At 33.1% G+C, this 12970-nt stretch overlaps 1 protein-coding gene across 1 annotated transcript in view; it reads right to left on the bottom strand.

Moving 5' to 3' along the window:
* The window catches only part of LOC149067616 (uncharacterized), a 52092-nt gene that overhangs the window by 24424 nt on the left and 14698 nt on the right, over positions 1-12970 (bottom strand). The window contains exons 3-5 of the mRNA XM_089252477.1: positions 8926-9187; positions 4984-5185; positions 2407-2494 (exon numbers count right to left, since the gene is read on the bottom strand). Coding sequence (XP_089108603.1) covers positions 2407-2494; positions 4984-5185; positions 8926-9187 — 552 coding nt within the window. The remainder of the gene's footprint in view (positions 1-2406; positions 2495-4983; positions 5186-8925; positions 9188-12970) is intronic.

Raw genomic sequence — 12970 nt, 5'->3', positions numbered from 1 at the left:
CTTCGGTCCTTGGCATTGCGGACTAAATTTTACCACCAAAACTTACACTTCTCTCAAAGTAAAATTTTAGAACTTGAACAGTTTATACATACAACTTGTCTAGCTAAGCAGCAGAAAGAAATGGTGAAATGATACATCCAGGAGGGAAAACATCCATTATCCAGTCCAGTCGGACTTGGAGGTATTGGTGAAACTGGTCAAAGTAGTTTGAAAGGGGAAAGGGAGATAATGCTAAAGAAAAGTGGAAAGAATTTTCATTGGTGCAGTTTGTATATATATTTCATTGTAAACTCTATCCAATAAGAGATCAGATGGCGTGCAGCTAGTGCTACAACCATTGCATTACTTAGGAAATTTAAAAGTAACTGAAGATACATACGTATACTATTTCAGGAAAAACAAAAAGTGCTTGCAAAATATTGAGTCTACTCTTGAAAGATTATCTCGAGTTTATCAATTAGCATTTATCCGAGGGCTTACGATGCTTACTGATATGGACTTCAGTATCATGCGGTTTGCCAATACTTACTCGAAGGCCCTCCGGTCAAACACACACACACACACACAACAAGGGAAAAAACCAAGAACTCTGTAGTCCAAGGGTTCTCAAACTGTGCACCACCAACCTTTGCCGGGGGCACTGCGGAGCAACCCGAAGGTTTATCAAAGAGATTCTTTGTTAAACTGCTCTGGGGAGACGCAGATAAGCATTGATTAGGGTAAGGGGGCACCACGGATGGAAAATGTTTAAGAACCCCTGTATTAGTCTGAACCATTTATCACTCGATATATTTTCAATCTTCTCTGATTTGTTATAAAACCCACCCCATGAATTTATTTCACTAGAAATAAATATACAGTGCACAATGCCTGCTTAAGTTTTTCAACTTCAAACAGAGAACTCCCCGTTAAACAATTTCTCCAAAGGAAGCCAGTAGATCATCAAACATAAAAATTATTTCTATCGATTCGTACACCTGCCACTTTCACTTCAATTTGGAAGATGAGCAGTGGCATTTCAAACACACCTCAGACATACTTAAATACATTATGGACACATACAACAATTTCCAGTACACACCAAATTGTTTGAAGAAGCGGTTCCCAAACTTTTTGGATTCATGGTACCCTATTCTTGTACGTCTGCAATCCAGTAGTATGAGATATTCACCGTGTGATCGTGTGGGCATCATGATGGATTCATTTTGCGATGATCCCAGTTTGAACCCTAATAGCGGCAGAGTGGTGGTTGACTGGAGTGAGTGGTTTTTTTTTCCCCATTTTCGAGGTACAAATGCTAGCAAATCTTTCTTTTGACAAGTTTCCCCGCAGAGAGCAGGCAGGCTTTCACCGTGGTATTTGCATAACACGAAACTTCAGGCATCTTTCTGCCAGTTTTACTTCTAATATGGAAAACAGACAACAAAACTTCTCAAACACAAACCACGCACAACTATGACATCATAGATATGTTATGGTCATGCATAATTTAAGAAAGAACTTTCCAGCATGCACCAATAAGAAATTCTATAAGAGAAATATCTATTCTATAAGAGAAGCACATGTATGATTGAGTAGTAGTAGTGTGCATGTGATATGTGCTTATGATAAGAGTGTAACATGAAAGCGATTAAATAGATGCATGAAGATTTTTCTGTACTTTCATATCTTGGAACAATTTTACAGAGAGAGAATATATATAATTTTTATTTTTATTTTATTTTCTCCTCTATCATTTTTTAAATTTTAATCTAAATTTTTTTCTAACCACCTTTTAGGACAATTTCCCAGTTGTTTTTGGTGTTTAAATTTGTAAAATACACAAAACGTAAAATATAATTTACATTTTTTTAAATTAATTAAAAAATTAAATTAATCAATTTAAAAGTAATTAATTTAACTTGAAAAATAACAAACTGAAAACAAAATAAATTTAATTTGATTTTTTAAATTGATAAGTGTTTCAAGTTCTCTCTACTAATGCATAATTTTAAGTTTGTGCCTAAAGCAGGAACAAAAAATGGTGCTTTCCTGAATTTTGCTCCCCCCACTGACCAAAACCTGGCTACGCCACCGGTGTGACTATGGGGATATCTGAAGTGCAAGGTCTAACTCAGTTGTTCCCTGAACTTGGCAGTTTCAAAGGATGGTTTAACATGGGCTGTGATGGGCATTCTTACAGTGACGTTACATTCGGCCAAAGAGAATATTGATCCGCAAGATCATCATAATTTTAATCTCCTTCAAGATCATTTTAATTTGTATGTTCTATGTTCAATAATTCCAAGTATTATCAATTTCCAAGAGAAAAAAAAAAAAGAAGCATTTCAAAATACTGAAGTTCTCTCATATTAACAAAAATAATCACACAAAAAATTTACATTCACCAAAACCTATTGAAAATACCATTTCACAATGTTCCATAATCAGTAGAAAAGGGTGCACTTCCAAGCACTGTCCAATTAGTCGCAATAAGAAAGGGTTTCGAAGGTCCCTGCAGAAAGAAAAAACACTGGTCCAATATCATTTGATATCATTATTCTTTATTTTACAAAAGATTAGTAAAAAATAACTGATAAAAAAATATATATATATTATTGATTAGCCTGAAAACAATATTTTTTGGAGTGAAAAGCATTAGTTGTTCTAAAGTAAAACAAATTGAAGAAAACTAATTTTTCTTTACACTGATATTTGATTTGTGATCACAACAACTAGTACTGTTGTGGGTGAAACATTTGAATATTTTCTAACCATTGTAACCATGGCATAACGAACCAGAAAAAGTGTCATACAGTCAGAATGTTTCTTTTATTTTCCCTTTCTAAACAGAGTTTTTTAAAAAAAATTTAAAATACTCTTCTCAACATTTTTTAAGTGACTGATTCGCAACTTGAAAACAGTGTAATTAATCAATGCTAGAAATTATATTAATCTCTGCTCATTACATTTCAATTTCATAGCATGATCGAGTAGACTGTGAGAGTCTCCTACTCTATTAACACATTAACAAACATGAAAAGCAAGAATCAGAAAGAAGTACATAAGTTTATGGTGATAATAAAATAGATGAGTATCACCTTGCTACTTTATGTTTGAGAGAAATCCAACTGCAACCCTTTTGAGTTTCCATCACAACTAGACTTGAAAAAATTGATTTTTCCCCCATTTAAGTCATCTTTTTATCAAGAGAAATATTTTTTCTATGTCAACCACTAATGTTGAAGGAAACATTATAGATGATATCAAACCAACAACCACAAAGACAGATCAGAGGGGAGGGTTGATCTCCCCCCTCCGCTCTTTCTTTTCACTAAAAAAAATGTGCATTGCGATGATTGATAAAAATAATGGACTATCAAATATAGCATAAACTTTTGTGAAGTACAGGAGCTTTAGTGTCTTAGTTGCCTTTTATACATCTCACTTTTTACAAACACTTTTCTTATAGCAACACAACATTACAATCCTGCCAGAACCATTTTGTTGCTGAAAGTAGTGCACGTGTCAAGTATATGTCTGTTGCTATCTATGTAGTTTTCTCCTTGTAAGTAAAAAAATACTGCATCCTTAACTTTTGAACTGTACTTTGTATGAAACAGGGTCGTCATTTCAACTTTTTCCAGGGGGGAAGCAAACAACTTGAACCAACCCACACGGGTAAAAGGCTTACATCCCAGAAGGAACAGAGCCTGGGTCGTGTCTGGTTTGACAGGGGGGGGGCAAAGAACATGTACTCAATGTATGTATATATTTGTATATATATATACCATTTTTAGTGTATTTTCAAAAGCCAGCCCCCCCCCTCCGATGATGGGCCTGGTATGAAAAGTGTTTTGGAATAACAGCCATTTAGCTATTAAAATTTTGAGAGAGAAAAATAGCTCTTAATAAATACATAAAACCCTATACAGAATGTTATGGAACTAGGCAAATATTTAATTTTTAACAAAACATCTAAAATTAATCCTCCCACAAAAAAATTCAAGAAAATATTCATTTTTAATTCATTCTCAAATGAAGATCATTGATAGGTGTATTTTGTGCCCAAGAGAGGGGTGCATTATTTATAGATTTCCTAGAGTTTGGAACAACCCTCACATCAGATGTCACAAGAGTAATAAGTGCCATAAGTGTAAAACACTTCGAATTTGCAGTGTGAAATTTAGAACTGTTTGCTGAACTAGTAGGAAATACCACTAAGAGGATTTGAAACAATGTTTTTCCTAGCATCAGAAATGGATAGAAAAAAATTTAACTGGGTAGAACATTTGTGGTAATATGAATGTGTTTGGAACCAGTGATATAGTTTTGTTTCTCTCATTTATTTATTTTTAATAACCAATCAGCCTTCACTAAAAACACCCCATGTACGTGGCCAAATATTCATATTGAGGTATTCTAATGAGGTATCTATTCATAATAAGGACTTCAAGGTCAACACAATTGAATTTGTTAAGAAAAATGTGAGCAATTGAAATTTTAGGCACAAAGTTGAATTTTTATTTAAATGCATTGAGATTTTTAACTAGGAAAAATATCAAAAATATTTAATGCATTTTGTCAATTCACCAGTAGTGATATAAATTAGAAAATTAAATATAAAATCCTTCTTAGTAAGGCATGCTATTTAACTGAATATATTTCAAATGGAATTTTCAACAAAAAAAAGTTTGAAACCAAAAAGACCTAGTTTCAACTAAGCTGAAGAGACCAAACCCTGGTTTTCATGTTGCAAAGCCATCATGACAATGGCGTACATTGCCATCGGTGCTGTGGATGCTCTAGCGCCCACAGTATTTTGTAGCATCGGACCAAGCACCCTGAGAATCAATTTGAAAATCTGAATATCTTACATAAAGCTCAAGACAAGCACCCACATGTCTGAAATATTCCAGATGCCCCTGATGGCACACCTGCATAGCAACATTGAAGTGAGACTAAAATATTCATAAGGAGTTGATTCAACAATTTAACTTATACCTGAATGGCCTGGCTTCATTTAAGAACTGCATGTATTCAGCTGGTGCAGCATCAACTCTCAAAATCTTCACAGTCACAAGAGTCTTTTCTTCATTTGGCAAAATACTATATGCTTCTCCTTCCACTGCTTGGCCATACCAAGCAGAACCTACTTCTCGAAGATAATTCAATTGATTCCTAGGAAAGTTTGCTTGGTGTTCATCTGGCAAGGAAAAAAACAATGTGAAAAGATTCACGAAATATCTAAGGGATTGTACACTATTCATAAAAATGTGATTGTCATCATCTAAATATGGATAGTTTCTTGAGTTCTTCTATCACATGAATGTTATATTCCTTCTTAAATATGTCTATTGTGGTAGGGCGGGAGAATTTATAACAGTTAAAACGTAAGCTTCAAAACCGTGCATTTAACTCGATGGAAAAAAACTCCCTGCAACACAACTACCTTGAATTGTTTCTAACCAGCCAATACTGGTGACCCCTTGTCTTATCATTTGATTGAGAGCATACCAATATCTCATGGTTCATGATATCCATCCCATTGAAAATCTTGAATACTTCTGAAGTACGTAACCAATGTGGCACATTGTGATGATGAAGGAAAAATCAACCCACACACACAAAAGATGGGTAGATTTGCACATCATAGATACTAACATGTTTATCGAAGTGAAATGTACACACTGGTGAACATATTTACATTTATAAATGAATATATATAATGAATATATATATGTATTATAAACAAATACAACGCCACAACAGGCAAAATATTCTCGAGGAGAATATTCGAGAATATTCTCTGCTAGGACTACTATTATAAATAACTTCAGAATATTCTTATAAGTCTTAATGGGAAGAACTTATAAGAATATGCTCTTATTTATAATATGGTTACATATAATATCCTTGAGAATATTCTCTGGAAAGACTATTTTCATAAATTACTTGGGAATCTTCTTATAGAAAATAAGAATTATTCTGAAGTTATTAATAATAGTCCTTCCAGAGAATATTCTTCAGTTACCGAAATCTTTCCTGAGAGTATTATCAAGAATATATGTAATAACAGTATTATAATAAATAATCTCTATAAAGAACTTGATAATAATTATTATTTTTGTATAATAATTATTTTTGTATAATAATTATTATTTTTGATAAGAATATTCTCTAGTAATTAATAATAGTCCTTTGAGAGAATACTCTCCGGAGAATGTCTGTCTCTCTTCCCATCAAGAAGATGGATATATTGAAGTTTGTAGACCACAATATTAAAGTTTGAAAGCAAGAAAATTAAACCAACAGGGCTGAATCGCACAGCTTTTAAAGAAATGTGAGTGATACAGAATTTAAGTGTATGTGCATTGAAAAAACAACAGTTCTGTATCTTAGAATGAAGGTGATTGTATAGTAATTGCTTCCTTTATCAATCAACTTTGATTCAATTTCTTTTGTTGTGAACTTATTTCTGAAAATTTATCTAATTTTAAAATAATTTTTTAATGTTTTAATTCAATGGTTTCTAAAATCTTTATATATAACCAAACTTTTAAAACCTCTCATCATGACCTGCATAATATTCTCGAACTAAAGTTGTCATTGGGGGGGGGGGGTGATTATACCAAAAATTGTTTTTTTGTAAATGTTTCAGGCAATGAAAACTGATTTATATTTATCACAATATAAAAAAAATTTAAATTATTTAAAAGAAAAATTAATATTCTCGATTATTCTCCAATTTTTACATTCAGGAGAATATTCTCGATTATTCTCCAATTTTTACATTCAGGAGAATATTCTCCTGCTCTTTCTAGTTTCTCTTCATACCTGCAACCTAGCATACAAGGGTCAGTGCCTCTTCTCTGCACCCTCACAACCAGGTCTATGTCTTTATAAAAAAAAGACATGTCTTCCCCCCCCCCCCACCTTCAAAAAATCAGATGGCATACTCTGGGCTGGAGAGAACTAGGTCATGGAAAAGCTGAAAGATCATTTTAAAAGAATGCAAAAAGATCTTTTTAAGTACGAAACCAAGCATTCTGTTCACTTTTTGTCCATTTTAGAACAATATCCAGAAAATCTAGGCCACTCATTCATGGAAAGTCCCAAGTCCATAAGTTTTCCAGATGAAACACCAAGAAGGGTTTCACTATTTAACTCAAAACAAAGTGAGTAATTATGCACTTATCAATGCTGAAAGTCATGCTTCATCTGTCCATGCTGTACTGTGATCATATTAAAGTGGGTCTGAAGTAACTCTTTATCACTAGGGTTGCAACTATACCCATATCAGTTTCATGTCATATGTGAATTTGCAAACAATATCGTCAATACTTTGATGTAGTTTATCGATAAAGCGTGAGAAAGATATAGGGTTTAGGACACTCCTTAGAGGAATTCCAATTTTGATACACATCCAATCAAAAAATTTCCCATTCACCATGATTCGCTGTAGCCTATCTTGCAACCACAAATCTATCCAATCAAACAAACTGCTTTCAATCTTAATTCTAAGTAAATGATTTAAGAGCCAAATGATACCAATGATACCCTTTGGACATAATCAAATTCCTTTTAAAAATTCAGGTATTCAATGTTCACATTTTTGCAGTGCCTAAAACCTTAGTCACATGATCATAAAAACATATAAGTTTGTTATACTGATCTTTCCCGACCTATACCCATGCTCATATATGAAACATGAGTTAAAACAAAAAAAATTACCTTTATATCCACTTAACCTGTAATTATTTAATAATGATTTCCAGAATTTCTCAGTCAAACTCACTCGATGGTAATTGGAAACTTTCGAATCCTGTGGGACAATACCTTCAGCTGTCGAGCTGTGCAACTGGCACAAACAGTTGATTAGCATGTTCTTTAAATTTTTAATTGCTTTATCATCTATGAGCAATTGACATGATATAGTAAAAATTAAATTTTTAATTTAAAAAATGTGACTTATACTACGGACTTATAACTTACATACGAAAATTTGTAGAGATAATGATTCCTCAACAAATATGTTTTGAACTAATTAAAACTGAATTAATTTCCTTAACTAAAAAAATAATAAGACTCAAAAACTCAAAAGTTGGAATGTTTTTGAGCAGGTGAAAGGTTAAAAATACTGGGAACATCTGGTGCTGGAACATTCCTAGAAGATATATTTTTAAGAAGTTGAAGAATAGCTTCAATTTCTCAATTTCATAGAGTTACTTATTGCTCCCTGATTCATCTTTACTTGGAAAGCCACTGTCATTGTTAAAGATTGATGTGAAAAAATTATTAAATGCCCTACACGTGTCTTTATTGCCCTCTACCTAGACACTTTCATAGAAAGGAAGTCAACGGCAACCTTGCATCCACTATTGACATACTTGAAAAATAATTTTGAGTCGGCTTCAATATTATATGCCAATCTAGATTCAACTTCTAAATTTACTATTGCTTATTATAGCTTTCTTCCTCATCAATAAATGCTAAGATATTACTCTATCATTCTTAAACTTCCTGAATGACTTTTCCTTATCAAGATAATGATCTTACACATTATCAAATGAACCACGGTGGATGTGGGTTGAACAATTTTTTTTCTTTGAAACAAATCTATGGCATCCCAAAAAAAGAGAAAAGCTTCTTTCTAAATTTCATTCTTTTTCTTTACCTTCCCAACTGATTCTAACTGGTCTCTCAACCAGGTGACCCCTTTTTCACCCCCATGTTGGTAGACACACTGACATAAACTCTGAAAATTCTGTGTAGCACACATATTAGCAGTGTTTTTTTTTTATAATGTAAAAAAATACCCACGGCAACATTTGTTAGTTAGTAAAGCATTCACATTATCAATATTATTCTGACTTTCAAAATTACTACATATTGTTATTCTGACTTGATTTTATATAAGATTGATAATTTCAACAATACACTTACCAAACCAATCTTGTAAAGACACTTTTCTACCACAGCCAGCAAACCGAGCAGGTCGTACATTTTGAGCAACTGCCTGAAGATTTCTGCTACGAATTTCAGGTAGAGGTTCAAAAACAATTTCATCTAATATAGCTCCTGACACAGTGCTAACCGAGCTTAATTGACTAACTGATGGAGGTGGAAATATTGTGAAGTCATTATTTCTTGGAGTTGATGAACTCGATTCAATGTTTTGTTGATTTCGAATTTTCCATTCTCTGATCTATAGAAAAACAGAAAATTATCAAAAAATGACTTTATAACTCTTTAGAATATATATTTATTTATTCATTTAGGCCGGAGCCACAGAATTTGTAAAAAAAATTACATTACAAATAATACATAGCTTTGAGGCAACATCAAAGGCGAAAAAAAATACAGAGGTGAATACATAGAGATAAAGGAATAATTAAACCAAGTGTGGCAAAGGGCGTGGGAAGAGAGGAAAAACTATATTGTGTAAAAATGGCAGATTGTATGCCAAATAAAAAAAAGTGTTACATGCAATAATATAACAAATATTACTTTAAAAAACACACAGAAATTATGAAACAAAATACATGTATATACGGGGTGATTATAAAAAAACTATCCCGACATATGGGCACCTAACTATCATACCATTCACAGAAACTGAATGAAATTTTGGCATAAGGTATTTTGAGGTATGCGCTCAAGAATGATATGGAAAACAACAGTGTCACTCTAACAGTTACAGTGAGAAAATTTCGAAAATATCAAATGGCAACACCAAGTTTTTTGTATTGGAATGCAATCTCCATACTGAAAAACACTAAATAGTGTTGGATTGGCACCTGTAGCACGAAAATCCCTGGAGCTAGGCAAGGAAAAAGTAAAAAGGACTTTGCCGTGCACCAGAGCATTAATTATTCGTTTCGTTTGTCACACCGTTTCTTCGGCTGAGATCCCAGCCTGATTAGTCCTCCACAAGGTCATGTGGAAAATTTGTGAAACACAATAAAATGCTTTATTTTATGCTGCTTCTCTGTCCTTATTGGTTGTCCTCACTTTTAGCCTATCTACCGCCGGTGATTTTCATGCTACAGTTGCCGTTCGAACGCTATTTAGGGTTTTTCACAATGGAGATCACATTCCAATACAAAAAATTTGGTGTTGCCATTTGATATTTTCGAAATTTTCTCACTGCAACCGTAACTGTTAGAGTGACACTGTTGTTTTCCATATCATTCTTGAGCGCATACCTCAAAATACCTTATGCCAAAACTTCATTCAGTTTCTGTGAATGGTATGATAGTTAGGGGACCATATGTCGGGATAGTTTTTTTATAATCCCCCTGTATATGTCATCATTTAGAAAAGTCAGAAGTATTTAAATTGTTTACAAAAAGAATTATAGATGGCTTGTTCCCTGATATTCTCAGCTTGTGAGAGAAAAAGCAAGGTTTCAAAGTTGTCATCATTAACTGTTTAAAGGCCAATGTTTTTACTTGCAAAAATATATCGATAAAATTTAATGCTGGCATTCCCAGTTCTTTATCATATATAGAGAACAGATCAAAGTATTTTTCAAAATAAATTCAGAAACTTCAGGTTAATATAAACTTTTTTGACAGAATTTCGAAATTTGACATTTTTTGGACATTTTTCCCCTTTTCGATTAAAATTTGGCAAAATTTCAATTCTAAAGTAAATTGAAAATTATTTTGTGTGTTTTTACCTCTTAATATATCAAAGTAAATCAATTAGTTTCTTTGTGTTGTTACACGTGAACAAGCTACGTGCGTTCAAAAATGCATGTTCCATTTATGGAACATTAGCCTTTCACAAGAATGGGATTCTAAGGATATCTTACGAGCAGTGCGCTGCTTTGATTTTCTCGTTCAAACCACAGGGTGTTCTCATCATTCAACATCTGTATAGGGGCAAATTCTGGGTAATATGACACAGAAGAATGTGCTTTCTGGGGTGATTGTTTGTATTGAGTACTTTTTTATTCTTGCATTCTTAAAAATGCATGTTTTTGCGAACTGCAGACTAATCAAACTAAGATATGCAATCGTAGATAGTCATGTTATGTTCAGCTGTATGTAACCATGTCAAAAAAATATCTCACATTAGAAGAAGCTGTAGGATATTTAGAAACTCTTTCAGATTCTGATTTAAAGGACGTAGATATATGCCAATTACCTACTAATGAACCTGAGAACATCACGGATGAAGAGGATATTGGTGAAAATGATCTAGTGACAATAGTACCAACTGATGTATGAGGAATGATAGACAATTTTGCAACAAGGATGAGGTGTTATAAACTCCCGAAGCGTGTTCTTCAAAAGATGTATTACAGAAAATATTAGCAAAACGTAAGTGCAATATTCATGTGAAAATTTCAAGAAAACGCCAGGTTTTGAGCAATCGGAAAAAAAAACTATTGCATGGAATTAAAAAAAAAAATTCTTTCAAGAACCTGGTCAAAACTACAGCTGTGTATGAAAAAAAGATTTGCCATATGACCATTATAGCATGTTGGATAATTCAATCAGAGTGGCGAGAAGCAAATCATATTTGCATTTGGAGTTCCAAAGAGACGTGACAATGAACCTTCTATGAACAAAGGAGGGGTTAACCATTCATCCAGATCCACATTGCGACTGAAAAAAGATGTCAGGTCATCTGATGCCATTATATTGTATGCGTGATGCAAGGACGGTGTGCGGTTTGCCAAAAAAACACTGTATAAATGCTACCAATGTGGCAAATAAGACCATCAAAGACGTGCTCCTTCTTTTATCACAGACATTAGAAAAAAATGTTTAATTTTCTGCACACATTTTTGTGTTACAAAAAACTTGTAATTTGAATTTATAGTAGGAAACTGAAAATTTTGTGTGATAACTTTACTCCAGAAATAAATAACTGTCAGAATATAGGCGATACAAGTTTTCGCTTTCAGCTTTCCCCAAGTGCCAATGTTCCATTTATTGAACATCGTGAAAAACAAAGAAAAAAAATTTTTTCTTCAAATTTTCGAAGTTGATCTATGTATAGACATGTAAAAGGACCTCAAATTCCAAATTTCAAAACAATAAGCGACTTTGTTCATAGTTTGACCTTCAAACGGTTAAGATCTAAAAATCTAATGATCTTATGTGGTTCATTTTCCATCAAATATGCCGCTTCTGAAATTGAAATATATTTAGCATTGAGAGATGACAATCTTATTCCCTGTAATGATTCACAAAAGCAAAAAACATGTAAAAAATCTCATCTATTATTACGAGAGAGTCAACCAGAGTGCCCTCATTGTCAAAGTCCATTGACCATTGCTCATGGTTTTACTTGTTCACATCATCGTCATCATTTTATGACCGCTTTTGGTCATAGTCATCTTTCACTTCATGACATTTTAAATGACAATAGCGATGCATCTCGCATTTTTAAATTCATCAAAGCCATTGGTTTGTATGACAAATTATAGTTTTACAATTCATGTCATTGTTTTACGTTTCATGTTGCTTTTTATCATGCGCTTTTTCAATTTTTGACATGACAAAAGGACAATCTTGTTTTTTATAACCATTTGTTTTGGCGCAGTTTGACCAAATTGGTCCTTGCGCCAATAAACTTAAAATCCAATCCAATACTATGTGATTACAACAAAAAAATACAGGAATCTCTAAAGTGATTAAAGTTGCAGATTAATTCAGTCTTGTGTGTTGTAAATTTCTGATATAGCGAAAACTGTATACAGAATTCAGGTAAAACTTTGGAAAACAAGATATTTAAAATATAGGTTAAATTTGCTGTTTTTATTTTAAGGTAAAAAATGTGAGTGAGTGTGTGTCCAAAAACACAAACTACAGTTGGAAGATCGGGCGAGATCCATTCAAGATTAGATGTCACAGTGGAAGTTCAATGTTATATTCCTCAGAATGAATGAATTCTCTCACTCCACCCAATTTTTTTTTTTTTTTGTTCCAAGCTGTATTTGATGCAAGTCTTCAAAGTATGACTTTTTGAAAAA

This window comes from Pholcus phalangioides, unplaced genomic scaffold, assembly GCF_987345545.1.
Source record: "Pholcus phalangioides strain wild (caught in Gottingen) unplaced genomic scaffold, Ppha-v1.0 ptg000029l_1, whole genome shotgun sequence".
NCBI lineage: Eukaryota > Metazoa > Arthropoda > Arachnida > Araneae > Pholcidae > Pholcus > Pholcus phalangioides.
This window is presented reverse-complemented; position numbering and strand designations above follow the sequence as displayed.